Below are 27,315 nucleotides of genomic sequence, written 5' to 3' on the forward strand. Positions count from 1 at the left end.
AGGGCTGCGGGGCAGAGTCCCCGGGGCGGGTTATCCCTGGGGGGCGGGGCAGGGCTGTGGGGCAGAGGCCCCGGGGTGGGTTATCCCTGGGGGGGGGAGCAGGGCTGTGGGGTAGAGGCCCCGGGGTGGGTTATCCCTGTTGGGGGGCAGGGCTGTGGGGCAGAGTCCGTGGGGCTGGTTATTCCTAGGGGGGGAGGCAGGGCTGTGGGGCAGAGGCCCCGGGGTGGGTTATCCCTGGGGGGGGGAGCAGGGCTGTGGGGTAGAGGCCCCGGGGCTGGTTATTCCTAGGGGGGGAGGCAGGGCTATGGGGCAGAGGCCTCGGGGCGGGTTATCCCTGCAGGGGGGGGGCAGGGCTGCGGGGTAGTTGTGCGGGGGTACCCGGCTAGGGTAGTTGTGCTTACTGAGCTTATATACTTAGAATTTGCAGGTGTGCTGATTGAACCTGCTTTGGTTGGATTGAGCAATGCTTTGGTTGGATGCATATTGCGTGCATGGCTCTCTGTCACTAGTGAGGCATGAACCTCATTTCATGTTCCCTGGCTTTACTTGCATGTCATTTTAGTAATGTTGGGCAAAATGGAAACTAGTGGAATCTGCAATCCTGTACATGAACAAGGGTACCAATGTCTCGAAGGTCACACACCGAACCCGGATGGGCCATAGGTTGCTCACCACTGTATCCAGATGTCTGCATAACATGTGACTGATCAAGTCCCTTCTCTCCTTTCCAGAAGCCCCACTCATGGAGAAGGGGAATGCTGATGGACAGCAGGCCATGCCTTCAGGGAAGGTCCTTTCCCAGCTGCCTGTACTTGGCTTGAGAGCCAAGAGAGGAGCCAGTGATGAGAACCAGCCTCCAATTGAACAGGTGAGTGAGTGGTGGCACGCAGATGTGAAAGGGGTTGTTTCCTGGCCCATTTCTCCAGAGCTCTGCTCCAAGTAACTCTCCTCTCTCCCGCTAGAAACGTACCCGATGGCTCCCTATGCCCACCAGGAGGGTGGCAGCCTCCATTGCTACCACTTGTTCCAGGGTTTCGGCAGCAGCTGCAGTGCCCAGGGCTCAAAGAGAAGGTGAGCTCAAGGGGAAGGGTGTCTGTGTTAGGGAATGGAGGGTAGGTGTGCCAACAGGATGCAGGGCCCTTTGCACGCATGAGAACAGGGAGCTGGCACAGGAGGTCAGATGTTCCACTGTTAATAATGACCCTTCATGTCCACCACAGGTCGCCGGGCTTCACTCCGACCAGGACTGGCCCTCCCAGCAGCCTCAGTTGCAGGTATTTGTGGGACTGGGCTTTCACTTTGAGGGGAGGGCCTTGTGACCTGGTGCTACATGTCAAACTCAGCACACTCTCACACTGTGGGACCCAGTGCTGGGAAGAATGTTAGCAGGTGGTATTTACTAAAGAGCTAAGCAGCCTCTGCTGGCTGGAAGCCCCAGGCTTAGTCCTCTTTGGGCCCTGTCTGTAGAAAGCTATGGGCCTTGTGCTCTGCTTAGCTGGGTTTCTTTGTCAAACACGGGACTCCTGAATGTCATAGCTGATCAGTTTCAAAACTTGGAGGAATGTTCAAAGTGGCAGTGGCCAGAACCCTAGTAACTTTGGGGAAAAGAGGGTGGAAATGCAGGGTTCATGTAATTGCTGCTGTTTTTTTTTTCCTTGGCCGGGGGGGGGGGGGGGGGGGGCACAGCCACATCTTCCAGCACCTGTGGATTTGTCTATATCATACTGCAGGTTGTGGGCACTAAGGAATCCCTGTTAGCATAACAATACCCCAGCTCATCTGTTCCTCCTCCCAATAACTTACACCTTGAGTATCTCCAGTAAGACCAATAATGGAGGAGTTTGCCAGTGAAGTGGGCTTTTGCTGTCTTATTTTTTTTTATTCCTATGCATGCCTTTGTTTCCCCAAGAGGAATAAGGCTGTCCGCTCTCGGTGCCTATGTTAACATTGCTCCTGTGCTGCGATGTGTATCTGAGAGGCAATATAACCTTCCACTCTACTGGCCATCTGAGAGTCACATCTGGCTGCAGAGGGGTCGTGGACCCCCTGACGTGCTGTTGCAGGAGGAGCCAGATGGGGCCTGTTAGGTGTGGGCTACTGGAGGCAGGAAAGCAGCTTCTGACTGGGACTGTAGGGAAGAAAGAGCTCTCTGGACTGACCCAGGTGGACCTGACTAACTTTCCATCATGTGTTAACTAAGGGCTAACTATGTCGTATTTCAGCCATCTAAGAAATCTCTCTGCTATGACTGGCTGAGAGGCATTCCAGATGAAGGGAGCTGGGAGTGCAGTGCTCCCTTTGGGGGTGCAAGGCTAGGGCAGGTGTCCAGTTTGGGTGGAGTCATAGAGAGACTCTCAGAGTGTGAAGCAGGGGTGGGTGCTGAAGGCTCCCAGGGTTGATCCCCGGATGCAGTGAAGCCAAGAGACCTGCCCCAGTGAGTGAGGACTCTTCCCCCCCCCCCCCCCCCCGAGGGGGCTGCCACGCTGAAGGGGGCCTTCCAGGGACTGCTGAAGCCATTCAGGAGCACTGGTCCTGTGGATCCATGACACATGCTCTCCCTTTTTCCTCTGCAGAGGTCATCAGGAGGCCAGTGCCTGTGGCAGCAGTTCCCAAGAGGGGTAAGGCAGCAGTAGTGGGGACCTGGTGTTGGGAAGGGGTGAAGCCCTTGGGGAGAGGGATAGCCCTGCTGGCTCCAGCCTCAGCTTCTTTCCCCTTTGTACCCTCAGCAGCCCTTGCCCCAGCTGCAGGGAATGATGGGAAGAAGCGGGCAGCCTGGGACCTGAAGGGCCAGCTGACTGATACGCGGGCCAAGATGAGCGGCTACAAGGAGAAGGTGCAGAGACTGGATGAGGAGAACCAGCAGCTCAAGAGGCAACTGCAGGAGCAGGTGGCTCAGAACCAGGAACTGAGCAGCCAGGTCAGGTGAGAAGCCTGGGGGCAGAAGGGGTGGTGTCTCTGTTGGTCTGATTCAGGGGAATGGACCCTGCCCCATCTCACCCTGCCCCTACTGTCTGCAGCACACTGAGCTCCACACTGCACACATTTGAGGAGCAGGCACGGCAGAGGCACCAGGAGGTAATGGAACTGTCAGGCCTGAAGAAGCAACTGGAAGACCAGCTCACCTGCCAGAGCAGGACCATTGGGGAGCTGGAGGGGACCAAGCGGGACTTGTCAGCCCTGCTGGAGACCAGAGAGGTGGGTTTGAGCCTGGGAAGGGGGGAGATGTGATGTTAACCTTCCCCACTGGAGTCTGAGGGCCCTGACTGATGCAGGTCATGTGGCGGGCGCCAGGAAACAAAGCAGCATGTTTTGGATCTCACATAACATGCTGTATTAGCCCAGCCGTTCCCTGTCCAATTCCTGGTCAGAGGACAGGTTATGCACCCTTTGGGCCATTGGCCTGCCCTACTGAGGGGAACCAGGCCATAGGCAGCAGCCCCTGCAGTTTCCATGCGTTGGCACCTCCTAGACAAAAGCTGCGTTTCCTATAGCAACAGTTAAGCCTTAAGAAGGTTTTACATAGATTTGCTGGGACACAGTTCTGCTCTGCAGTCTCCTGGAAATTCCTCCCCTGCCAGTGTCATAAGCCCACCCTGTTTTCAGACTGACTTCTGTGTCTGGCTGTTCTGCTTTAGTCACTGTGTCCCCAAAAAGCAACTGCTGGCCTCACCAGGGTCTTCCAAGGAGCATTTCCCCAGTGTTCAGGCACTCAGCTCTCCTTGAAAAGCCCAGCCTCTTGGCTTCAATTGCATGGCTTTCTTGCAGCGCTGTGTGCATTTCCCACAACCACTTTTCTTTGCCCAGGTGATCAACCCCACTCTGCCTACTAACCCTGTCAGTTCTCAGCTGGGATTCACATGCTAGCTTTGACCCATGGTGTGTGACAACAGTCTGTTCTCTCTCCTCCAAGCATGGAGAGCTCCCAGTGAGCCACTAGCAGTAACTCTTTAACTCCCCATCCCACTCCAGGTGAAGCTGAAGCTGGTGGAGGGGAACCTGGCCCAGAGGGAGTGTGAGAACAAGGAACTAAGAGACCAGGTGGCAGCTCAGTTGCAGACCGTGGCCCAGCAGGAGGAGCGGCTGCACCAGCTGGAAATGGAGAGAAGGCGGCTACACAACCTGGTGCAGGAGCTCAAGGTGACAGGCTCTCATTTGTTCCCCACTGCAGAAGGTGGGAGGCAGGAAGCCATAGAAGTGTGGTGAAGAGGTTACAACACCTGGGGGGGGGGTGAGGACAAACATTCCCAGCACTGGACTGACATGTCTCCTGTTCCCAGGGTAACATCCGTGTGTTCTGTCGTGTGCGCCCCCTACTGGCCTGGGAGAAGGAGCGGCAGAAGGGGCTGGAGCACCTTCATTTCCCTGTGCAGGACAACAAAGCCCTGGTGCTTTCCAAAGTGGAAGAGGTGAGTCTAGGGGCCTCTGCCTCTTGTCACTAGTTCAGAACCGTATGCTCCCGATTGTCTCCTCTTCACTTGCCCTTCAGTATGCCAGATTGGGAGGAGGGGGTTCCTTCAAGCTCTTTAAACTTGAGACAGGGTTTCCAGCCTTTGACTCTTGTAGCTTTTCTCTGAACCTTTCGCAGTTTGTTCCCATCTTTTTGTAGCGTGGCTGCCAGACTGATATAGCATATCCCATAAATCACAGGTATGCATGGAGAGGTGATACCCTTGCCCCGTTCCCTGGCAGTGCATACAAACCTGGGGCCTCCTCTAAAATCTTTGTTAATCTCAAACTCAGCCCATCCATCAAGTAGTTCCATTCGCATGGGCACTTTCCTGCCATTGAACCAGCCCTCCACTGCCTGGCATGGCTCCTCCTCTGGAGGCCCTCAAGTCCATCTCTTGCCTTAAAGAACCCTCTGCAACCAGTGGCTCTCATTACCACCTTGGGACTTCTGTCAGAGGTGGCTGTCAATTCCCCCAGTGTAGGCCTGGGTCCTAGGAAGGAGTCCTGTAGTTTGACCTCTGTGTCTCTTTCCCCTCAGTCCCACATTGGGCGTGACCGCAAGGGTGATGTGAAATATGATTTCAGCTTTGACCGGGTGTTCTCCCCTGCCTGCTCCCAGGAGGAGGTGTTTGAAGAGATCGCGCTGTTGGTGCAGGTACAGAGGGGGGCACAAGGCCTGGGGGACTGGGAATCTGGGGGTTACCCCCACAGTGAGCACTTTCTCCTCCCTTCCTGCAGTCCGCTCTGGATGGGTACCACGTTTGCATCTTTGCCTATGGGCAGACAGGCAGTGGTAAGACCTATACCATGGAGGGGCCAGATGACATGAACCCAGAGACTGTAGGTATGATTCCTCGGGCTGTGCAGCAGGTCTTCCAAGGGGCACGGCAATTGGAGCCCAAGGGCTGGCAAGTGAGTGCTGTGCATCCTCTGGCCTTTGTGTCTACCCCCCGAATCCTGGCAGCATCCCTGGTTCCACACCTGTTCTCATGACACTGATCTGGATTTTGTTTCCCACCCACACCTCAGTACCATTTCACAGCCAACTTCTTGGAGATCTATAATGAGTCGCTGCGGGACCTACTGGTGGGACGGCCGGAGCGGAGTGCCGAACTGGAGATCAAACGGGTCAGCCAGAGCAGTGAAGAGCTGCATGTGCCCAACCTGCGCTATGTGCCCGTGAACTCCGAGGATGAGGTGAGCTAAGATGTAGCTATGCTTGAGCCAGAGAGCTTGGGAGCAGTTCTGACCCCTGCAAACACATCCTGTATCCCCCAGGTGCTGAAGCTACTGCGAACAGCCAAGGCCAACCGCTCTGTGGCAAAGACAGCTTTAAATGACCACTCCTCCCGCAGCCACAGCCTTTTCCAGCTACGCATCGAGGGCTGGAACCCAAGCCGGGACTTGCACAGTAGCTGTGAGTGGGGCAGGAGGAGGCTGGGGCAGCTAAACAATAACTTGAAAGCAGAGCTTGAGGAGATTGGTTGGCAGGACCACTTGGGGTCAGCAGCCTTACTGGATGGAGTGCCCTTTCGCCTGTCCCATGTTCAGTCCCTCATCTTTCATTGCAGCGGTGCTAAGCCTGGTGGATCTGGCAGGCAGTGAGCGACTGGACAAGTCCTTCTCCAAGGGGGAGCGGCTGAAGGAGACCCAAGCCATCAACACTAGCCTCTCTACCTTGGGATTGGTCATCATGGCACTTTCTAACAAGGTAACAGCTCAGATATCCCATGCACCATTAGCAGCAGCCTCCCTGGCCCAGTAGTCATAGTGTTGAAGACAGTGACACATACCACATACGTGCATCACAATCCAAATACTGGTCCTCCCTGTATCTGCTCTCTCCCTGACTGGGAGAGGGGAGCCACAGAGAGGTGGAGGCCTGTCTGAAGTACATGCTATGGAATCTCCCTGGCCAGAGGACCAACATGCCTCTTCCCACTCTGCAGGAGCCCCATATACCTTACCGGAACAGTAAGCTCACCTACCTGCTGCAGAACTCGCTGGGGGGAAACTCTAAGATGTGAGTAACATTGGGGGGGCAGTGGGAATAATAGGGTGAGGGGCAGGGCTATGGGGCAGGATGGGGTGGGAGTTGAAGAACAGGGCTGGGACAGCAGATAATGGGCTTCTGCTCTAACTTCTGCCTTTCCCATGCCCCCAGGCTGATGTTTGTGAACATCTCCCCCCTGGAGGAGAACTTCTCAGAGTCTCTCAACTCTCTGCGCTTTGCCAGCAAAGTGAGTTTGTGTGGTGGGGCGGGGAGAGGAGGGGAGAACTGAACCAAAGGGAAGGGGGTTGTTTGTGTTACATCCCCCCCAGTGTCACTGCTGTCTGGCAGTGGTGTATCCCCTGTTCCCTCCCCCACTTTCACTTCTCTCCCTTTGCAGGTGAATGAATGTGTCATCGGGACAGCCCATGTGAACAGGAAGTGAGCACCGGAAGCTGTAGCGGAGGGGGGGAGGAGATGCTCTTGGTTTTTAATAGTGGTATGGAGTGTGGGGGGGAGTGTCTTGTAAATAAAACATGTTTTGCAGCTGCTGGCTGTGTGGGGGACAGGGTGAGGGGCAGTGTGTGGGGGGGAAGGTTGTCTGATGTGGTTGCCAGCTGGGCCTTGGCTGAAGTGCTGGCAGCTAGACCATGAGCCTCCTGTCCCACCTCCTGCGCCTCAGTGGTCAGCCCCTCTCTACCTCCCCCAGCGACGATGGGGGTGGGGGAATAACAGCTGTTCATGTTCACGCCACCGGCCGCCCACCCAGCCACCCACTCTCCGCACCTTCCCTTACACGCCAGCGATCTGCTACGGGCGCATCGATGATCGCTTCCCCTTCCATACGCGGCCTCTGGGGGCCGCCATCGTGTACGGCATACAGGCTGCTGACGGTAACCCGGAAGTAGCTGCAGCGACGAGGGAAGACTTGTGGCGTACGGAACAACCACGCATGCGTGGAAGGGGCATGCCGTAGGCTACCGAGCCGGGGTGCCATCTCGGTGTCTGCTGCACATGCGCAAACGCCACTGTCAGATGCCATCTTGTCACTCGGCTGTCTTCAGACCGCGCGTGCGCACTAAGTGGGTGGCGTGCTAGAATTGTGCTGTCCGTGTTGTGCGACTTCCCCTCGGGTTCAGCCCGGCCTCTCCTTCAGGGGCGCCCGGAGGGAATAGAATAACTCAGCACCCCTATAAATGGAATGGAACAGGCCAACCAGCTCCTTGCAGGGGTGGGCTCTTTAATTGATTCCAGGCCTCTGGCTGGCGAAATAAGGTCACGTGGCGTAAGAGAGCGAAGGTATTTTCCGTACAGGAAAATGGCCGCTACCATGGGAGTGTAGCGTAGGGGCCGTAGACGAAGGCGATAACTACGACTGGACGGCGTCACGTCATGGGCGTGACGCCAGACCGGAAGCAGCGCCCAGTTCTGATTGGACCCGAGATCCGGAACCCTTCTCCGTGCGCCGCAATGGTGGCGCCCAGTGGTGAGAGGGCCACTTCCGGCGCTGCGCAGTCCGGGCGGCAGGGGAAGGCGGTTTTTCCGGTGCTGGGCTTCGGCGGAGAAAGCAGCCCAAGAGGCGGGTGAGCGCGCGGGGGCGGGGGGGCCTGGTGCGCGGGGCAGGGCTGGGGGGCTTGGCGTGGGGCGGGGCGGGGCAAGGAGTGGGGGAGGGGAATCAGGGCTGGGGGGCTTGGCGCGGGGCGGGGCAAGGAGTGGGGGAGGGGAATCAGGGCTGGGGGGCTTGGCGTGGGGCGGGGCAAGGAGTGGGGGAGGGGAATCAGGGCTGGGGGCTTGGCGTGGGGCGGGGCGGGGCAAGGAGGGGAATCAGGGCTGGGGGCTGGGCGTGGGGCGGGGCGGGGCAAGGAGGGGAATCAGGGCTGGGGGCTTGGCGTGGGGGAGGGGCGGGGCAAGGAGGGGAATCAGGGCTGGGGGCTTGGCGTGGGGCGGGGCGGGGCAAGGAGTGGGGGAGGGGAATCAGGGCTGGGGGGCTTGGCGTGGGGCGGGGCGGGGCAAGGAGTGGGGGAGGGGAATCAGGGCTGGGGGGCTTGGCGTGGGGCGGGGCGGGGCAAGGAGTGGGGGAGGGGAATCAGGGCTGGGGGGCTTGGCGTGGGGCGGGGCAAGGAGTGGGGGAGGGGAATCAGGGCTGGGGGGCTTGGCGTGAGGCGGGGCAAGGAGGGGAATCAGGGCTGGGGGCTTGGCGTGGGGGAGGGGCGGGGCAAGGAGGGGAATCAGGGCTGGGGGCTTGGCGTGGGGGTGGGGCTGAGGGAGGGGCGGGGCAAGGAGGGGAATCAGGGCTGGGGGCTTGGCGTGGGGGTGGGGCTGAGGGAGGGGCGGGGCAAGGAGGGGAATCAGGGCTGGGGGGGTGGGGCTGAGGGGGGCAGAGCAAGGAGAGGGGGGAGGGGAAGCATGGTGGTGGGACTGAGGGAGGGTCAGGGCAAATGGGGGTGGGGGCCTGGCAGGAGTGGGGGGCAGCCCATCAATCTGGGATGGGGGGGTGTATAATCAGTGGCCTGGAGCTCCTAGCCTGACACTTGCTCTTAGGGTGGCTGCCCCCTGGGATGTGGAAACCTGGGAGTGTGGTAGGAGCACAGGGGATACTTTCCTTCTGCACCAGCCCTGGTGCCACTGCTGCTAGCATCGTGGGCCCAGCTCTGCAGCCCACAGTTCAGGATGGATGTGGCAAAACTGGAGCCACAGGAAGGGCTGGAAAACCAGGGTCCAGGAGTTCCAGCTGTTTAGCTTTGGGAGGAGACCATGAATGGAGTGTCTTGGTAACAGGCTCTGGGTGCCTCCATACAAGCCAATAGAGTCTTCAGTGTAGTGGAGGAAGATCTGCCAGGACCAAAGGGCTGGGACTTGAAGGGAGATCCATTCAGTTGGCAGTAACGGACACGTTTGTACCTTGAGGGCCAGACCCAGGGGAGTAGTCTCCCTGGGCGTGGGCCAGTGTTTGATCGGAATTGGATGTTGGCTGACAACTCTGCCCCAGGAGCCGTGTGGGGGAAGTTGTGTTCTGAGGATCACAGCTGTCCCTCTTGGCAGTGTGTGAGTGCCAAGACTGGGGGCAGTGCTGGGCAGGGCTGGGGGGAGCTGAGCAGACACTTCCTTGGTACTCGGGTGGGGAGAGACTGTATCCAGTCTGTCTTGCTGTTCTTGACCTGGGCAGATGGTTTGTCCATGCTCAGTTCTGAGGTGTGTCCCCCACCTTGCAGCTGTCAAAATAATACATCATGTGGGAGATATTGTGTATGTCCTTATTCTTCCACCCCTGTTTTCCTTTGGTTTGGAGGCCCAAGGCAGGAGATTGCTGGGGGGGGGGAGGGGCACCCTTTGGTGTCGTCAGAGAGATCCCAGGAGCAGTGCTTGGAAGATAGAGCCTCCATAAGCCAGGTATCTTGGACCCTTGTCTGCATGCTGGGACTCTGTACGGGGTGGGTACGATGCCTGTGCCTCTGGGGGGTGTAAAGTCTGCCGATGGTGATTTAGGAAGAGTACTCGGCAGGCAGGGGGAGGTTGGGATCTGGGATGGCACAGGATAGAGGCTGTGTATGAGGCTGCAGGGAGAGGCAGGCGCTGGATTCCAGGATGGTGGCTCTAGGACAAACTCTGGTTCCTGGCTGGGACACGGGAGTAGAATTGGCATTGGGGGTGGGTGCTGCGCATGGGGTGAAGAAGAGATGTAGGGACCAGCACTCACCAATTCATCTCCCCACATAGGCACTGCGGCGTGTGACTCAGACCACCTGCACCGGGGGTTACTCCCCATACCTGCCCCCAGGATGCGCCCAGCCCTCAGGCCTGCCCCGCAGCTCTGAGCCCCAACTTGGCCAGGTACCTGCGCCCATGGCCACTGCAGTGGCAAGCAACATCATTGTCCTGGATGATGAGGAGGAGGGGCTGCCCCCAGCTACGTCTCCAGAGCCCACCCCTGCCTCCCCCCAGCCCAGCGGGGCCTCAGACAAGAGACCAGAGCCTGTGACGCAGGATGGTGGCAGCTTCAAGGCTGAGAACGAGCGGCTCTTTGAGGAGGTGAGAGCCCTTGGCAGGGCCCCACCCTCCATGTATCGCCTAACTCCTCAGCCATGTCCTCGTGTATCCCTTCTCCATATTCTCTGCCCAGCTCAGCCAGCCAGGCCCCGCCTCTGGGGCTGTATGGGAACTGATGCCCCTAGAGTGCCCCATTTTCCTCGCCAGCCAGCCTGGGGGGCTTGGGGTGTATGGTCTGTCGGGCCTAAGTCTGCTGGACTGACCCTGCCTGGTCGGTGAGTCTGAGCCCGGCCCACTCCTCACTCTTGAGAAAAGGGCTTGGCAGGGAGGCGCATGGGGCCCACGACGCAGGCAGTCCATCGCTTGTGGCCTCTGTGAGGACTGAGAGCAGCTCTTCAGGGCTGACGCAGCTGTGGGGAGGGGGCTCTTCTCCAGTGCCTGGAGCTGGGCCTGTGAAGCAAGGTCCTGTCCCTCCAGCCACTCATGGGATGGGGCCAAGCCCTCTCTCCGGAGCTGGGTCTGCTCCCCAAAGAGCCCTGAGACATGGCCTTGCTGCCCTGGGCTATGACACTGCCTCCCCGACCATGTCTGTGTCCTGCGGGACCCCCACTGTCCATGTGACCGTGTCTGTGCCCTTTGGGGCCCACCCCTGCCGTCTGTGCGGAACCCCCCCCGCCATCTCTGTGACCGTGTTTGTCCTGTGAGCCCCCCCTTGTTGTCTGTGTGACGTGTCTGTGTCCTTTGGGCCCCCCCCCGCCATCTCTGTGACCGTGTTTGTCCTGTGAGCCCCCCTTGTTGTGTGTGTGACCGTGTCTGTGTCCTTTGGCCCCCCCCGCCATCTCTGTGACCGTGTTTGTCCTGTGAGCCCCCCTTGTTGTCTGTGTGACCGTGTCTGTGTCCTTTGGGGCCCCCCGCCATCTCTGTGACCGTGTTTGTCCTGTGAGCCCCCCCTTGTTGTCTGTGTGACGTGTCTGTGTCCTTTGGGCCCCCCCCGCCATCTCTGTGACCGTGTTTGTCCTGTGAGCCCCCCTTGTTGTGTGTGTGACCGTGTCTGTGTCCTTTGGCCCCCCCCGCCATCTCTGTGACAGTGTTTGTCCTGTGAGCCCCCCCTTGTTGTCTGTGTGACCGTGTCTGTGTCCTTTGGCCCCCCCCGCCATCTCTGTGACCGTGTTTGTCCTGTGAGCCCCCCTTGTTGTCTGTGTGACGTGTCTGTGTCCTTTGGGCCCCCCCCCGCCATCTCTGTGACCGTGTTTGTCCTGTGAGCCCCCCTTGTTGTGTGTGTGACGTGTCTGTGTCCTTTGGGCCCCCCCCCGCCATCTCTGTGACCGTGTTTGTCCTGTGAGCCCCCCTTGTTGTCTGTGTGACCGTGTCTGTGTCCTTTGGGGCCCCCCCGCCATCTCTGTGACAGTGTTTGTCCTGTGAGCCCCCCCTTGTTGTGTGTGTGACCGTGTCTGTGTCCTTTGGGGCCCCCCCGCCATCTCTGTGACAGTGTTTGTCCTGTGAGCCCCCCCTTGTTGTGTGTGTGACGTGTCTGTGTCCTTTGGGGCCCCCCCGCCATCTCTGTGACCGTGTTTGTCCTGTGAGCCCCCCCTTGTTGTCTGTGTGACGTGTCTGTGTCCTTTGGGGCCCCCCCGCCATCTCTGTGACAGTGTTTGTCCTGTGAGCCCCCCCTTGTTGTGTGTGTGACGTGTCTGTGTCCTTTGGGGCCCCCCCGCCATCTCTGTGACAGTGTTTGTCCTGTGAGCCCCCCTTGTTGTGTGTGTGACCGTGTCTGTGTCCTTTGGGGCCCCCCCGCCATCTCTGTGACCGTGTTTGTCCTGTGAGCCCCCCCTTGTTGTCTGTGTGACCGTGTCTGTGTCCTTTGGGCCCCCCCCCGCCATCTCTGTGACCGTGTTTGTCCTGTGAGCCCCCCCTTGTTGTGTGTGTGACCGTGTCTGTGTCCTTTGGGCCCCCCCCGCCATCTCTGTGACAGTGTTTGTCCTGTGAGCCCCCCCTTGTTGTCTGTGTGACGTGTCTGTGTCCTTTGGGGCCCCCCGCCATCTCTGTGACCGTGTTTGTCCTGTGAGCCCCCCTTGTTGTGTATGTGACCGTGTCGGTGTCTCCACCTTGCCCTGAGTCCCATGCCTCTGACTCTCTCCCCAGTTCCTGGAGTGCTGCGGCCGGCTGACGGAGGAGCACCCCGAGGTGATGCCCTTCCTAGCCAGCCGGCACCAGAAGGCCAGTGCCGAGTTCCTGGCCTCGGCCGAGTTCCGCAACGTGCTGGGGCGCTGCCTTACGCGGGTGCAGAGCAAGCGCAGCAAAGTCTACGTCTACATCAACGAACTATGCACTGTGCTGAAGGCCCACACCCAGCGCCGCAAGCTGCTGCTTGGCCCAGCCCCCGCCCCCCCCAGCCAGCCCGAGCCGGCAGCGGCCCTGGAGCAGGCTGAGGCGGAGGGGTCCCCGGGGCCACGTGGCACCGGCTCCAAGCGGCAGATCCGTTACCTGGAGAACCTGCTGCGCGTCTACATGGGGGAGATCCGGCGGCTGCAGGAGCGGGAGCTGGACCTGGCCGAGCTGGACGACGAGGACTCCACCTACCTGCAGGAGAGCCGCCTGAAGCGCAAGATGATGCACATCTTCGAGCGGCTCTGCCAGCTCAAGCAGTGCAGCAGCCTGACCGGCCGGGTGATCGAGCAGCGCATCCCCTACCGGGGCACCCGCTACCCCGAGGTCAACCGCCGCATCGAGCGTTTCATCAACCGGCCCGACGCCTTCCCCGACTACACCGACATCCTCAAGGTGATCCAGAAAGCCAGCACCCGCCACAGCCTGGGCCTGGCCAAGCGCCAGATGCAGAGCATGGCGCTGGATGCCTTCCGCGAGGTGGGCAACCGCCTGCAGGAGCGCCGCCACCTCGACCTGGTTTACAACTTCGGGAGCCACCTCACCGACCAGTACCGGGCTGGTGAGAGCCACGGGAACGGGGGGGGGGGCAGGGACAGAGCCGTACCGGGCTGGTGAGAGCCACGGGAACGGGGGGGGGGGGGGCAGGGACAGAGCCGTACCGGGCTGGTGAGAGCCACGGGAACGGGGGGGGGCAGGGACAGAGCCGTACCGGGCTGGTGAGAGCCACGGGAACGGGGGGGGGGGGCAGGGACAGAGCCGTACCGGGCTGGTGAGAGCCACGGGAACGGGGGGACAGGGACAGAGCCGTACCGGCCTGGTGAGAGCCACGGGAACGGGGGGGGCAGGGACAGAGCCGTACCGGGCTGGTGAGAGCCACGGGAACGGGGGGGGCAGGGACAGAGCCCTACCGGGCTGGTGAGAGCCACGGGAACGGGGGGGCAGGGACAGAGCCGTACTGGGCTGGTGAGAGCCACGGGAACGGGGGGGGCAGGGACAGAGCCATACCGGGCTGGTGAGAGCCACAGGAACGGGGGGGCAGGGACAGAGCCGTACTGGGCTGGTGAGAGCCACGGGAACGGGGGGGGCAGGGACAGAGCCATACCGGGCTGGTGAGAGCCACGGGAACGGGGGGGGGGGGGCAGGGACAGAGCCGTACTGGGCTGGTGAAAGCCACGGGAACGGGGGGACAGGGACAGAGCCGTACCGGGCTGGTGAGAGCCACGGGAACGGGGGGGCAGGGACAGAGCCGTACCGGCCTGGTGAGAGCCACGGGAACGGGGGGGGGGGGGGCAGGGACAGAGCCGTACCGGGCTGGTGAGAGCCACGGGAACGGGGGGGCAGGGACAGAGCCGTACCGGGCTGGTGAGAGCCACGGGAACGGGGGGGGGCAGGGACAGAGCCGTACCGGCCTGGTGAGAGCCACGGGAACGGGGGGGGGGGGGGGGGGCAGGGACAGAGCCATACCAGCCTGGTGAGAGCCACGGGAACAGGGGGGGCAGGGACAGAGCCGTACCGGGCTGGTGAGAGCCACGGGAACGGGGGGGCAGGGACAGAGCCGTACCGGGCTGGTGAGAGCCACAGGAACGGGGGGGCAGGGACAGAGCCGTACCGGCCTGGTGAGAGCCACGGGAACGGGGGGGCAGGGACAGAGCCGTACCGGCCTGGTGAGAGCCGTGGCGGGGGTGGGGGCAGAGCTGTACTGACCAGTACCAGCCTGGTGAGAGCCACGGGGGGCAGGGACAGGGACAGAGCCGTACCAGCCTGGTGAGAGCCACGGGGGGCAGGGACAGGGACAGAGCCGTACCAGCCTGGTGAGAGCCACGGGGGGCAGGGACAGGGACAGAGCCGTACCGGCCTGGTGAGAGCCATGGAGCAGGGGAGCCATACCAAATGGTACTGGCATAGTGACAGCAGAGGGAGGTCAGGGGCATGCTTACAGTTGCCAGCCCGATGAGAGCGCAGTGGGGGGGAGGGAGGGGAGACCCACCCTGTGAGTTCACAGGGGGCCTGTGGGGCATATTGACCGGTATTGGCCTGGTGACAGTGCGCGGGGGGCCCTGCAGGGGGTACTGACCGGTACCGGCCCGGTGAGAGCGCGCGGGGGGCCCGCAGGGGGTACTGACCGGTACCGGCCCGGTGAGAGCCCGCGGGGGGCCCTGCAGGGGGTACTGACCGGTACCGGCCCGGTGAGAGCCCGCGGGGGGCCCGCAGGGGGTACTGACCGGTACCGGCCCGGTGAGAGCCCGCGGGGGGCCCTGCAGGGGGTACTGACCGGTACCGGCCCGGTGAGAGCCCGCGGGGGGCCCTGCAGGGGGTACTGACTGGTACCGGCCCGGTGAGAGCGCGCGGGGCGCCCGCAGGGGGTACTGACCGGTACCGGCCCGGTGAGAGCGCCCGGGGGGCCCGCAGGGGGTACTGACCGGTACCGGCCCGGTGAGAGCCCGCGGGGGGCCCGCAGGGGGTACTGACCGGTACCGGCCCGGTGAGAGCCCGCGGGGGGCCCGCAGGGGGTACTGACCGGTACCGGCCCGGTGAGAGCCCGCGGGGGGCCCGCAGGGGGTACTGACCGGTACCGGCCCGGTGAGAGCGCCCGGGGGGCCCGCAGGGGGTACTGACTGGTACCGGCCCGGTGAGAGCCCGCGGGGGGCCCGCAGGGGGTACTGACCGGTACCGGCCCGGTGAGAGCGCGCGGGGGGCCCGCAGGGGGTACTGACCGGTACCGGCCCGGTGAGAGCCTGCGGGGGGCCCGCAGGGGGTACTGACCGGTACCGGCCCGGTGAGAGCCCGCGGGGGGCCCGCAGGGGGTACTGACTGGTACTGGCTCCGTGAGAAGACCGGGCGGCGGAGGCGTACTGGGCTGATGAGCACTGGTGCAGGAGGGCGTGCACGGCAGAGGAGAGCTGCCTGGTGTTCCTGAGGGGAATGGCAGGGGAGGGGTTCTTTTAGCTGGGGTCAGGAGGGGAACGTCTCGGTCAGGGCCCCTCTGACGCCCCTGTGTGTGTGCAGATCTGGACCCTGCCCGGAGGGATACTGCGCTGGCCCGGCGGTTGCGGGAAAACCGAGAGGTGGCGCTGACACGGTTGGACAGCGTCATTTCACGCTACGCCCAGCTGCAGGACGAGAGCGAGGAGGAGGAGCGTGTGCGCAAGAGAGCGGCCCGGAGCAGCGCTACCCCCCAGCAGCAGGAGGGACTGCTGCCCCCACCCTGCCCCATGGCATCTGACCCAGGGGAGGGGCAACCCTGCATGCAGGTGAAGGGATAGTGGATCTGGCCCTGCAGCCCAGAGGAATGGGATGGGGGGGAAGCTGCCAAGCTGTACTCAGCCTCCTGTGGGCAGTATTCCAGCTCCTAGCACAGCTGTGCCCCACGGCTGCACAGCGCGGGCAGGCAAAGGGCACGGATCGGCAGCTCTGTGGGGACACATCTGGCATGACGCCCCCTTCTCCACCTCCCCAGGGCAGTACCAGCACACCAAGCCAGCAGGCTCCTGAGAACGACGACTCGGACTCCGAGGAGGAAGAGCCCTCGTCGGACACAGACATCGAGAAGGAGCTGCAGCAGAGCCAAGAGGGGGGGGAGGAAGAGGAAGAGGATGCTGCTGTGCAGGGTATGTTGCCAGTAAAGCCAGGGCACCTGGGTTCTGGGAGGAGTGGGGGGGGGGGGGGCTGTGAGCCAGGGCACCTGGGTTCTGGGAGGAGTGGGGGGGGGGGCTGTGAGCCAGGGCACCTGGGTTCTGGGAGGAGTGGGGGGGGGGCTGTGAGCCAGGGCACCTGGGTTCTGGGAGGATCATGGGGGGGGGAGCTGTGAGCCAGGGCACCTGGGTTCTGGGAGGATCATGGGGGGGGGCTGTGAGCCAGGGCACCTGGGTTCTGGGAGGAGTGGGGGGGGGGCTGTGAGCCAGGGCACCTGGGTTCTGGGAGGAGTGGGGGGGGGGGGGCTGTGAGCCAGGGCACCTGGGTTCTGGGAGGGGGGGGGGGCTGTGAGCCAGGGCACCTGGGTTCTGGGAGGATCATCGGGAGGGGGGGAGGTGTCATAATGAGCGCGGGGGGCTGTGAGCCAGGGCATCTAGGTACTGGGAGGATCGGGGGTGGGGGCTAGGAGCCAGGGCACCTGGGTTCTCTCCCAGCTTCGTTCTATGCTGTGACCGCTCCCCTAGACACGGAAGCAGCAGACGAGGACCTGGCCCGAGACCAGGACGACCAGTGCATGGAGTTGGGCGTGGAGCCACTGCCCTGCTCATCAGGCGGGGAGGATGAAGATGATGACGACGAGGAGGAAGAAGAGGAGGAAGAAGAGGAGGAGGAGGAGGAGGAGGAGTCCCTGCCCCATGCAGAGGGCGATGGGCCTCTGCCCCACAAACAGCAGGAGGGGGAAAGGGCACTGGCCAGCCCAGAACAGGAGCTGTTTGTGCTGGAGATTGAGACACTGCCTCTGGAACTCAGCGAGACGCCTCCGCCCTCCCCCCACATCCCTGGGGGCTCTGAGGCCACCCCGAAGGCTGTCCCTTTGTCCCCAGAGCCCTCTGAGGCCACCCCACTGGGTCCCCCCTCTCCCGAGACGGGGTCTTCCCGGACTGAGCAGGTTTCCCAGGCGGAGCCTGCGAGCCTGGGGGTGAAACAAGAGCGAGGCAGCACGGGGGACGTGGGGCTTCGGACTCGGCCCTCGGCCAAGAGAAGGCGGCCATCTGCCCCTGCAAGCCCCCTGGCCCAGCCCTTGGAGAACGGGGGCAGCGTCATCAGCTCCACCAGCTTCAACGGCAGCATTGGGCCCCCAGCCTGCAAGAGGGGACGGCGGGAGCTGCCCTGCAGTGACAGGTGGGGGCCAGGCAGCATGCGAGGAAGGGGGTGCGCTGGGTGGCAGGTGAACAGGCACCCTGTGCATCCAGGCAGAGCTAACATGGTGGGTCCCTCCCTCTCGTCCTGCTCCTGATGGAGAGCCACGGGCCTCAGCCACTGTCGGCGTCTGGTGGCCCCATCCGAGCTCCTGTGGGTGAAGGGGGTGCCAGCATCTTCCAAGGGCCCCTCCCTCTTGGCTTGCTAGGAATTGGGCTGGGAGAAGGGGGCTGGGTCCCAGAGGCTGCCTCTCTTCCTGACACCCTCTCTCCTGCCTTTGGCAGTGGATGTGTGGAGGTTCACAGCGTGGGCTCTGAGGAGGAGGACTTAGAGCTGCTGCTCACAGGCCGGCCACCTGGCAGCTCCCTGCCTGACTCCACCCGGGCCGACTCACCCTTCCAGAGCCTGGTCAGCAGTTCCCAGGGCAGTCCGCAGCAGTGTCAGCGCTACCTGCCCAAGGCCTGCAAGGTGAGGGGCCAGCGGGGCAGATGGGGCGGGAGGTCCGGGGGTGCGGAGAGGTGGCCTGACCCTGTGTCCTTGCCCTGCTCTCTCCGCAGGCCAGCGTAGCAACCCAGTGTGACCCGGAGGAGATCATCATCCTGTCAGATTCGGACTAGACCCTGCCTCTGCTGGGGGGGCTGCAGACTTGGGGAAAGGAGGGGTGCGGAGGGGCTGGGGGGCCCCCACCCGGAGAGCATTTGTACAAAGGAAATGTGAAAACCCAGCAAGGAATAAAATCTTGTTTTTCTTATGTGCAGCGGCTGGGTCAGGCTGTGACTGGGGGGGGCTGGGCAAGGGCTGGTGTCTCTGGGGGGGAGGGGAGTGGGCAGTGACCCAGGAGGGGCAAGGGCTGGTGTCTCTGGGGGGGAGGGGAGTGGGCAGTGACCCGGGGAGGAGGAGGGGCTGGTGTCTCTGGGGGGGAGGGGAGTGGGCAGTGACCCGGGGAGGGGGAGAGGGAGGGGCTGGTGTGTCTGGGCGGGAGGGGAGTGGGCAGTGACCCGGGGAGGGGGAGAGGGAGGGGCTGGTGTGTCTGGGCGGGAGGGGAGTGGGCAGTGACCCGGGGAGGGGGAGGGGCTGGTGTCTCTGGGGGGGGAGGGGAGTGGGCAGTGACCCGGGGAGGGGTAAGGGCTGGTGTCTCTGGGGGGGGAGGGGAGTGGGCAGTGACCCGGGGAGGGGCAAGGGCTGGTGTGTCTGGAGGGGAGGGGAGTGGGCAGTGACCCGGGGAGGGGGAGGGGCTGGGTCAGGCTGTGACTGGGGGGGCTGGGGTCTCTGGGGGGGAGGGGAGTGGGCAGTGATGGGGGGGCTGGGCAAGGGCTGGTGTCTCTGGGGGGGGGAGTGGGCAGTGACCTGGGGAGGGGCTGGGCAAGGGCTGGTGTCTCTGGGGGGGGGGGGAGTGGGCAGTGACCTGGGGAGGGGCTGGGCAAGGGCTGGTGTCTCTGGGGGGGGGGGAGTGGGCAGTGACCTGGGGAGGGGCTGGGCAAGGGCTGGTGTCTCTGGGGGGGGGGGAGTGGGCAGTGACCTGGGGAGGGGCTGGGCAAGGGCTGGTGTCTCGGGGGGGGGGGGGGGAAGTGGGCTAGCCTGTGACGGGGTGGCAGTGGGGGGCAGGTAGCTGTGGGAGGGGGTGGGGGCAGGGCGGGGCTAGGCTGGCAGTGGGAGGGGGCGGGGCTAGGCTGGCAGTGGAGGGCAGGTGGCAGTGGGGGCGGGGCTAGGCTGGCAGTGGGAGGGGGGCGGGGCTAGGCTGCCTGTCTGTCAGTGAGGCGAGCGTTAAAGGCCGGGCGGGCGGGCCCGTCGGAGGACACTTTCCCGGGGACGCCAGGGCGCCTGCGCAGCGCTTTAAGGCCTCTCAGGCTCGGCATTTAAAGGTGAGGCGGCGGTGTCGGCCAACCTAGGTGGCACCCGCCCCTGTGCCTTTAAGAGGCCGGGCCGCCGCGAGGGGGCCGCATTAAAGGGGAGGTCTTGGTGTCGGCCGACTCTGTCCCCGTGGCGCCGCGCCTGCCCCTTTAAGTCGGGGCGGGGCCGGAGGCGGAGGGGGATTAACAAGATGGCGGCGGCGGCCTGAGCCCCGGAGCGCGAGCGGCGGGTGAGCAGCGGGGACGGGGCAACGGGGGCTGGGGGGTAGGTGAGGGGGGGCTGGGAGACGGGCCGGGGGGGGCTGGGGGGTAGGTGAGGGGGGGCGGGGAGACGGGGGGGGTAGGTGAGGGGGGGCGGGGAGACGGGCTGGGGGGGCTGGGGGGTAGGTGAGGGGGGCTGGGAGACAGGCCGGGGGGGGGCTGGGGGCTGGGAGACAGGCCGGGGGAGGCTGGGGGGTAGGTGAGGGGAGGCAGGAGGGGCTGGGGGGTAGGTGAGGGGGGGCTGGGAGACAGGCCGGGGGGGGGGGCTGGGGGGTAGGTGAGGGGGGGCGGGGAGACGGGCCGGGGGGGGGCTGGGGGGTAGGTGAGGGGGGGCGGGGAGACGGGCCGGGGGGGGCTGGGGGGTAGGTGAGGGGGGGCGGGGAGGCGGGGGGGTAGGTGAGGGGGGGCTGGGAGACGGGCCGGGGGGGAGGCGGGGGGGGTAGGTGAGGGGAGGCAGGGGGGGCTGGGGGTAGGTGAGGGGGGGCTGGGAGGCGGGCTGGGGGGTAGGTGAGCTGAGGCAGGGGGGGTTGGGGGTAGGTGAGGGGGGGGCTGGGAGGCGGGCCGGGGGGGGCTGGGGGGTAGGTGAGCTGAGGCAGGGGGGGTTGGGGGTAGGTGAGGGGGGGCTGGGAGGCGGGCCGGGGGGGCTGGGGGGTAGGTGAGGGGAGGCAGGGGGGGCTGGGAATAGGTGAGGGGGGGCTGGGAGGCGGGCCGGGGGGGGCTGGGGGGTAGGTGAGGGGAGGCAGGGGGGGCTGGGGGTAGGTGAGGGGGGGCTGGGAGGCGGGTCGGGGGGGGCTGGGGGGTAGGTGAGGGGAGGCAGGGGGGGCTGGGGGTAGGTGAGGGGGGGCTGGGAGGCGGGCTGGGGGGTAGGTGAGCTGAGGCAGGGGGGGTTGGGGGTAGGTGAGGGGGGGGCTGGGAGGCGGGCCGGGGGGGGCTGGGGGGTAGGTGAGCTGAGGCAGGGGGGGTTGGGGGTAGGTGAGGGGGGGCTGGGAGGCGGGCCGGGGGGGCTGGGGGGTAGGTGAGGGGAGGCAGGGGGGGCTGGGAATAGGTGAGGGGGGGCTGGGAGGCGGGCCGGGGGGGGCTGGGGGGTAGGTGAGGGGAGGCAGGGGGGGCTGGGGGTAGGTGAGGGGGGGCTGGGAGGCGGGCCGGGGGGGGGCTGGGGGGTAGGTGAGGGGAGGCGGGGGGGCTGGGAGCGGCCCCCGGGTCAGACCAATGGTCCGCCCAGCCCGGCGCTGGGGCTGATCCAGTGGCCCCGCCCAGCGAGGAGCGCGCGGCTCTCGTGGTCCCTGCTGCGGGGTGGGCGCCGCACGTGCCCCCCCGGGGAGGGTGGCTCAGGGGTTGGAGCAGGGCCTGCCTACGCAGGGTTGGGAGTTCGATGCTTGAGGGGCCTTTGGGGCTTTGGGCAGAATCTGCCAGGGATGGTACTTGGTCCCGCGGGGGGGCGCTGGACTGAGGTCCCTTCCAGTTCTAGGCGATCTTTGTCCCTCACTCCCCAGGGGAGCGGAGCAATGTGGCCCCCCAGCCGCCACTGGCCCCCCAGCCGCCACTGGCCCCCCAGCCGGTTGTTCCTCTGGTCTGCGAGGAGGGGCAGAGCCTGGGGTGGAGGGAGCTTGTCTCCGCCCTGGGTGTCCTCTCACTAGTCACCTCCGCTGAGTGGTCCCAACTAACTGAGACCCATTCGTTTGGGGGTCCAGTGGGGATCACGTTTCCCGTGTGTAGAGTTCTGCTTGTAGCGGTGCTGAATTGCAGGTGCCCGTTTGGGACCCGCTCACCCAGTTGTGTGCAGTCTCTGGGTAGCTTTGAGTTTAACTTACCTGGAGTCATTTTCCATCAGCCATACGTTTTGCTGCTTTCCCGGGGGAGGGGTTGTGGGCTGGACTAGGAGCCATTGGAATCGGGCGGGGCGGGGGAGTATGGAGAGGTGTTGGCAGGAGGGGCACACATTGGGGATGGCGTGGGAGCAGGAATGGCTGTTGGTGGGGTGGGGCGGAGGGTTATGACAGGAGCTATGGGGAGGGAATTGTGATTTGGCAATAAGGCAAGATGGGGAAGAGGGGCACTGGAGTCTCCCATCAGAGTACCCTGCTCCTGCTCCCACCACCCAGAAACCCCGTCTCTGCCAGTGGCACCCCTCCTCCACATTCCCAGGTCCAGGGGCATTGCTCTGTTCCTGTCAAACAGCCTGTGGAAAGCCAAGGCTGACTTCTGCCAAGCGCTCGGGCCCTGGGGGGTCTGTGGGGTGCAGCATCGAGGAAGGGGGGGGGTGTCCCAGCACTTCACAGCTCTGCCCCTCTGTCTCCCGCAGGCAGCGCATCGCCGGCAACATGGACCCGGCGTGCGGGGCCATCGTGCACGTAGACTTCCCTGAGATCACCAGCGCCCTGCTGGAGAACCTGAACCAGCAGCGGGTGGAGGGCAAGCTCTGTGACATCTCCATCCACGTGCAGGGCCGGGTCTTCCGGGCCCACCGGGCCGTGCTGGCCGCCTCCTCGCCCTACTTCCACGACCAGGTGCTGCTCAAGAACATGACGTCCATCGTGCTGCCCAATGTCATGGACCCGGGTGCCTTCGAGACCGTGCTGGGCTCTGCCTACACCGGCAAGCTCAGCATGGCCTCGGACGAGATCGTCAACTTCCTCACCGTGGGCAGCGTGCTGCAGATGTGGCACATCGTGGACAAGTGCACGGAGCTGCTCAAGGAGGGGCGGGGCGCCGCCGGCCCCTCGCCCTCCTCCTCCTTCCGCGCCCACTCCAGTCGCACAAGCGAGAACCAGTCCCCCAGCAGCAGCAACTACTTCAGCCCCCGGGAGACGGGCGAGGGGCCAGAGCATGGGGCAGCAAAGTACCCTCTGCGGGGGGCGGCGGGCGGCGTGGAACGGGACGGATCGGAGGGACCAGACGAGGAGGTGATCTTCCAGGCCGAGAAGGGCCCTGCCCGCGGCCCTGAGCCCTTCTCTGGGGGCAGCCGGTTCCTCCTGGAGACAGACGATGACGTGAGCGACAGCGGCGGGGACGGTGGGGGTGGGGGGCGGCGCCCAGCCTACGTGCAGCCCAGCATCGTGCCCCAAAAGCAGTGGGTGTACATCAAGAAGGAGCGGCCGCAGGAGGACCTGGTACTGACCTGCGAGGAGGACGAGGACCCGGTGGAGGTGGGGCCCGCCCCTGGTGAGCCCCCCCTGAGCATCAGTGACGTGCGCACGCTGACCCAGCCTTCCGGGGCCAAGCTGGAGGAGCAGGTCAACTTCTGTGAGTCCTCGGAGGACTTCCCCTCGGCCTACGAGGGCCTGGAGGAGGGGCCGGGGGCCGGCAGCAGCTTCGCCCAGCGCTCCCTCATGCCCATGGACATGCAGGGCAACCAGATCCTGGTCTTCCCCCCGCAGGCGCCTGTGGAGCATGGGGCCGTGCAGCTGGCGGCTGGCTCGGGTGACGGCAACAAGATCTTCATGTGCCACTGCGGCAAGGCCTTCTCCCACAAGAGCATGCGGGACCGGCACGTCAACATGCACCTCAACCTGCGCCCCTTCGACTGCCCCGTCTGCAACAAGAAGTTCAAGATGAAGCACCACCTGACGGAGCACATGAAGACCCACACTGGTCTCAAGCCCTACGAGTGCGACGTCTGCGCCAAGAAGTTCATGTGGCGCGACAGCTTCATGCGCCACAAGGGGCACTGCGAGCGGCGGCACCGCCTGGCGGCCCCGGGCACCCCCTCCAAGAAAGAGCACGCTGGCGGGGCAGGGGAGGGCGACTGGGCAGCGCTGCGGGAGGGCCAGGCTGCAGGGCGGTCTCCCCGCAGCGAACTGGGCTTTAGCGGGGGCACTGGGGCCAAGATGTGACCGCGGGGAGCTCCCTCCCCAACGGACCCTGGGGTGCAGAGACGCCCCCTCCTGCTGCCAGGGTGCCTCCTGGAACCCGCTGCACAGACTTACCAGTGAATGGACCCCTGCCCGCATTGGCCGCCTCTTCCCATTATGCTGTGGGGCAGGGAGGGGAGCTGGGGGAGACGGGAGCAGTGATGATTGTACAGACTGAAATCTCTCTCGGGCCCCTAAATTGTGAATCCCTTCCCCCTGCCATTCTGGGGCTAGGAGGGGGCTGGATTCCTTGGCCTGTGGCTTTGTGGGTCCCTAGCTGTGTGCCCGGGCGGAGGCTAGGACTCCTGGGTCCTTGAGGAACTTGTAACACTAACCCCGTCCTTGCTGGGTGGGGACCCCTCCCATGCACATGATGGGCTAAGGAGCTGGGGGGGTCTTTATGGGGCGTGCCCCTCTGTGCTGTATGTAGCAGGCCGACCTGTGGGTCGGTGAGTCTGTGTCCCTGTCTATCCAGCCGTCTGTGATTTACTTGCGTTTTCTCGTCTGTGTAATGGAATCTGCCACCCACTCCTCTGTCCCTTCTTGAGCGTGGGCCCGGCCCCATCTCCCCTCAGGCCAGCCCACCTCCACCCTGGAGCCGGGCCTCCTGGCCGTGGGGGATCCGGGGCTGGGCCCAGCGGCAGGCGGGCAGGGGGCGCTGGAGATGGACCGCAGCATGCTGGAAGGGCAGGGAAGAAGTATAATGCCTTGTGGGACTCACGCTGAGACGCCCTGGGCTGCTGTGCTCCCGCTAGCCCGCCCAGCCCAGGAGCAGCTGCCCAGGTGGGCTGTGGGTGGCTGAGCGCTCACCAGGATTAGCAGGGTCAGTTCGGGGCAGGGACCAGAGCAGAGCTGGCCTCTGGGGGGGATAGGACCCATGTCCCCCTCACTTTGTAGTGGGGGTTCCTCTGTCCCTCCCTGGAACAGCGCCCCCTTCTGACCTGCTCCCGTCCCTCCAGCTCTTCCCTCCCTGGGGGCCAGAGCCCCTCCAGGGCTGGCCTGGCCCGCACCCCCTTCCCACAGAGAGAAGCTGCAGGTTGGTACTACACCCTCCCCGGCCCCACGGGGCATTCCAGGGGGAAGGGCTGGTTCCCGGGTATTTGTTTTAGTAATCCCCCCATAGCAAACTGAGCAGGGATAAGGGGGGGCTCTAACACCCCCCCACCCAGCGCTGGGCTAGTGGGGAAGCTGCTGCTCTGGGCCTGCAGATTCCTGGGTTCTCTCCCCAGCTCTGGGGCCTGAGGGGCAGGACTGGAAGCCAGGACCCCTGGGTTCTCTCCCCAGCCGTGGGTTAGCAGTGGGGTCCGGTAGGGTGAAGGGATTGGGGGAGGGGAGCCAGGACTCCTAGGTTCTCTCCCCAGCCGTGGGTTAGCAGTGGGGTGCGGTAGGGTGAAGGGGTTGGGGGAGGGGAGCCAGGACTCCTAGGTTCTCTCCCCAGCCGTGGGTTAGCAGTGGGGTGCGGTAGGGTGAAGGGGTTGGGGGAGGGGAGCCAGGACTCCTGGGTTCTCTCCCCAGCCGTGGGTTAGCAGTGGGGTGCGGTAGGGTGAAGGGGTTGGGGGAGGGGAGCCAGGACTCCTAGGTTCTCTCCCCAGCCGTGGGTTAGCAGTGGGGTGCGGTAGGGTGAAGGGGTTGGGGGAGGGGAGCCAGGACTCCTGGGTTCTCTCCCCAGCCGTGGGTTAGCAGTGGGGTGCGGTAGGGTGAAGGGATTGGGGGAGGGGAGCCAGGACTCCTAGGTTCTCTCCCCAGCCGTGGGTTAGCAGTGGGGTGCGGTAGGATGAAGGGGTTCGGGGAGGGGAGCCAGGACTCTCCCCAGCCATGGGTTAGCAGTGGGGTCCGGTAGGGTGAAGGGGTTGGGGGAGGGGAGCCAGGACTCCTGGGTTCTCTCCCCAGCCGTGGGTTAGCTGTGGGGTGCGGTAGGGTGAAGGGGTTGGGGGAGGGGAGCCAGGACTCCTGGGTTCTCTCCCCAGCCGTGGGTTAGCAGTGGGGTGCGGTAGGGTGAAGAGGTTGGGGGAGGGGAGCCAGGACTCCTGGGTTCTCTCCCCAGCCGTGGGTTAGCAGTGGGGTGCGGTAGGGTGAAGGGGCTGGGAGAGAGGAGCCAGGACTCCTGGGTTCTCCTCGTTACAGAGTAAGTCTCCCCCCGTTGTACCTCTGTGCCTGTTTTCCCTGCTGCAGCCTGGGGTGCTGCTCCCCCTCCTGGCGCAGAGGAGCTGGGTGCGGTGCGTCTGCTGTGCTCAGAGCAGGGCTCCCTGCTCCCCGTCCCCATGGCTCCCCCTCCTGGCGCAGAGGAGCTGGGTGCGGTGCGTCTGCTGTGCTCAGAGCAGGGCTCCCTGCTCCCCGTTCCCGTGGCTCCCCCTCCTGGCGCAGAGGAGCTGGGTGCGGTGCGTCTGCTGTGCTCAGAGCAGGGCTCCCTGTTCCCGTGGCTCCCCCTCCTGGCGCAGAGGAGCTGGGTGCGGTGCGTCTGCTGTGCTCAGAGCAGGGCTCCCTGCTCCCCGTCCCCGTGGCTCCCCCTCCTGGCGCAGAGGAGCTGGGTGCGGTGCGTCTGCTGTGCTCAGAGCAGGACTCCCTGCTCCCCGTCCCCGTGGCTCCCCCTCCTGGCGCAGAGGAGCTGGGTGCGGTGCGTCTGCTGTGCTCAGAGCAGGGCTCCCTGCTCCCCGTCCCCGTGGCTCCCCCTCCTGGCGCAGAGGAGCTGGGTGCGGTGCGTCTGCTGTGCTCAGAGCAGGGCTCCCCGTCCCCGTGGCTCCCCCTCCTGGCGCAGAGGAGCTGGGTGCGGTGCGTCTGCTGTGCTCAGAGCAGGGCTCCCTGCTCCCCGTCCCCGTGGCTCCCCCTCCTGGCGCAGAGGAGCTGGGTGCGGTGCGTCTGCTGTGCTCAGAGCAGGGCTCCCCGTCCCCGTGGCTCCCCCTCCTGGCGCAGAGGAGCTGGGTGCGGTGCGTCTGCTGTGCTCAGAGCAGGGCTCCCTGCTCCCCGTCCCCGTGGCTCCCCCTCCTGGCGCAGAGGAGCTGGGTGCGGTGCGTCTGCTGTGCTCAGAGCAGGGCTCCCCGTTCCCGTGGCTCCCCCTCCTGGCGCAGAGGAGCTGGGTGCGGTAAGTCTGCTGTGCTCAGAGCAGGGCTCCCCGTTCCCGTGGCTCCCCCTCCTGGCGCAGAGGAGCTGGGTGCGGTGCGTCTGCTGTGCTCAGAGCAGGGCTCCCTGCTCCCCGTCCCCGTGGCTCCCCCTCCTGGCGCAGAGGAGCTGGGTGCGGTGCGTCTGCTGTGCTCAGAGCAGGGCTCCCTGCTCCCCGTCCCCGTGGCTCCCCCTCCTGGCGCAGAGGAGCTGGGTGCGGTGCGTCTGCTGTGCTCAGAGCAGGGCTCCCTGCTCCCCGTCCCCGTGGCTCCCCCTCCTGGCGCAGAGGAGCTGGGTGCGGTGCGTCTGCTGTGCTCAGAGCAGGGCTCCCTGCTCCCCGTCCCCGTGGCTCCCCCTCCTGGCGCAGAGGAGCTGGGTGCGGTGCGTCTGCTGTGCTCAGAGCAGGGCTCCCTGCTCTCCGTCCCCTTGGCTCCCCCTCCTGGCGCAGAGGAGCTGGGTGCGGTGCGTCTGCTGTGCTCAGAGCAGGGCTCCCTGCTCCCCGTCCCCGTGGCTCCCCCTCCTGGCGCAGAGGAGCTGGGTGCGGTGCGTCTGCTGTGCTCAGAGCAGGGCTCCCTGCTCCCCGTTCCCGTGGCTCCCCCTCCTGGCGCAG

The 27,315-nt window shown here is 64.7% G+C and overlaps 3 protein-coding genes across 9 annotated transcripts; all 3 read left to right on the top strand.

Moving 5' to 3' along the window:
• Nucleotides 1-362: 362 nt before the first annotated feature.
• Nucleotides 363-6,985, top strand: KIFC1 (kinesin family member C1). Of its 2 annotated transcripts, none has more exons than XM_006133735.4 (16): nucleotides 363-868; nucleotides 963-1,071; nucleotides 1,221-1,274; nucleotides 2,574-2,618; nucleotides 2,727-2,922; nucleotides 3,018-3,195; nucleotides 3,970-4,137; nucleotides 4,278-4,406; nucleotides 4,988-5,104; nucleotides 5,188-5,361; nucleotides 5,479-5,646; nucleotides 5,728-5,866; nucleotides 6,021-6,160; nucleotides 6,399-6,472; nucleotides 6,614-6,689; nucleotides 6,840-6,985. In XM_006133735.4, the coding sequence occupies exons 1-16, from the start codon at nucleotides 743-745 to the stop codon at nucleotides 6,882-6,884; spliced, it is 1,938 nt and encodes a 645-aa protein (XP_006133797.2). In that variant the 5' UTR covers nucleotides 363-742; the 3' UTR covers nucleotides 6,885-6,985. The 2 variants fall into 2 exon arrangements, with proteins under 2 accessions (XP_006133797.2, XP_006133798.2); XM_006133736.4 differs by having other exon boundaries at nucleotides 2,730-2,922.
• Nucleotides 6,986-7,121: 136 nt separating this feature from the next.
• DAXX (death domain associated protein) lies at nucleotides 7,122-18,404 on the top strand. Of its 5 annotated transcripts, XM_075917425.1 has the most exons (9): nucleotides 8,894-9,210; nucleotides 9,729-9,829; nucleotides 10,157-10,468; nucleotides 12,569-13,373; nucleotides 15,821-16,065; nucleotides 16,272-16,422; nucleotides 16,972-17,629; nucleotides 17,932-18,115; nucleotides 18,205-18,404. In XM_075917425.1, the coding sequence occupies exons 1-9, from the start codon at nucleotides 9,198-9,200 to the stop codon at nucleotides 18,262-18,264; spliced, it is 2,529 nt and encodes an 842-aa protein (XP_075773540.1). In that variant the 5' UTR covers nucleotides 8,894-9,197; the 3' UTR covers nucleotides 18,265-18,404. The 5 variants fall into 5 exon arrangements, with proteins under 5 accessions (XP_075773542.1, XP_075773543.1, XP_075773540.1 ...); XM_075917427.1 differs by lacking the exons at nucleotides 8,894-9,210; nucleotides 9,729-9,829 and adding an exon at nucleotides 7,122-8,022; XM_075917428.1 differs by lacking the exons at nucleotides 8,894-9,210; nucleotides 9,729-9,829 and adding an exon at nucleotides 7,122-8,018.
• Nucleotides 18,405-19,372: 968 nt separating this feature from the next.
• ZBTB22 (zinc finger and BTB domain containing 22) lies at nucleotides 19,373-25,881 on the top strand. 2 transcript variants are annotated; one of them, XM_075917438.1, is made up of 2 exons: nucleotides 19,373-19,509; nucleotides 22,061-25,881. In XM_075917438.1, exon 2 carries the CDS (start codon nucleotides 22,080-22,082, stop codon nucleotides 23,589-23,591), a length of 1,512 nt encoding a protein of 503 aa, XP_075773553.1. In that variant the 5' UTR covers nucleotides 19,373-19,509; nucleotides 22,061-22,079; the 3' UTR covers nucleotides 23,592-25,881. The 2 variants fall into 2 exon arrangements, with proteins under 2 accessions (XP_075773553.1, XP_075773552.1); XM_075917437.1 differs by lacking the exon at nucleotides 19,373-19,509 and adding an exon at nucleotides 19,536-19,727.
• The last annotated feature ends 1,434 nt before the right edge of the window (nucleotides 25,882-27,315 follow it).

The sequence above is a fragment of the Pelodiscus sinensis genome, unplaced genomic scaffold, assembly GCF_049634645.1.
Source record: "Pelodiscus sinensis isolate JC-2024 unplaced genomic scaffold, ASM4963464v1 ctg171, whole genome shotgun sequence".
In the NCBI taxonomy this organism is placed as follows: Eukaryota; Metazoa; Chordata; order Testudines; family Trionychidae; genus Pelodiscus; species Pelodiscus sinensis.

Bases quoted from the DNA above. Each gene is read 5' to 3' on its own strand.
- DAXX (XM_075917423.1), top strand. From the start codon at position 9,617: ATGCTCAGTTCTGAGGTGTGTCCCCCACCTTGCAGCTGTCAAAATAAT. The intron at 10,469-12,568 runs GTGAGAGCCCTT...CTCTCTCCCCAG, and splicing joins ACGAGCGGCTCTTTGAGGAG to TTCCTGGAGTGCTGCGGCCG. The intron at 18,116-18,204 runs GTGAGGGGCCAG...CTCTCTCCGCAG, and splicing joins ACCTGCCCAAGGCCTGCAAG to GCCAGCGTAGCAACCCAGTG.
- ZBTB22 (XM_075917438.1), top strand. From the start codon at position 22,080: ATGGACCCGGCGTGCGGGGCCATCGTGCACGTAGACTTCCCTGAGATC.
- KIFC1 (XM_006133735.4), top strand. From the start codon at position 743: ATGGAGAAGGGGAATGCTGATGGACAGCAGGCCATGCCTTCAGGGAAG. The intron at 869-962 runs GTGAGTGAGTGG...CTCTCCCGCTAG, and splicing joins ACCAGCCTCCAATTGAACAG to AAACGTACCCGATGGCTCCC. The intron at 4,138-4,277 runs GTGACAGGCTCT...TCCTGTTCCCAG, and splicing joins ACCTGGTGCAGGAGCTCAAG to GGTAACATCCGTGTGTTCTG.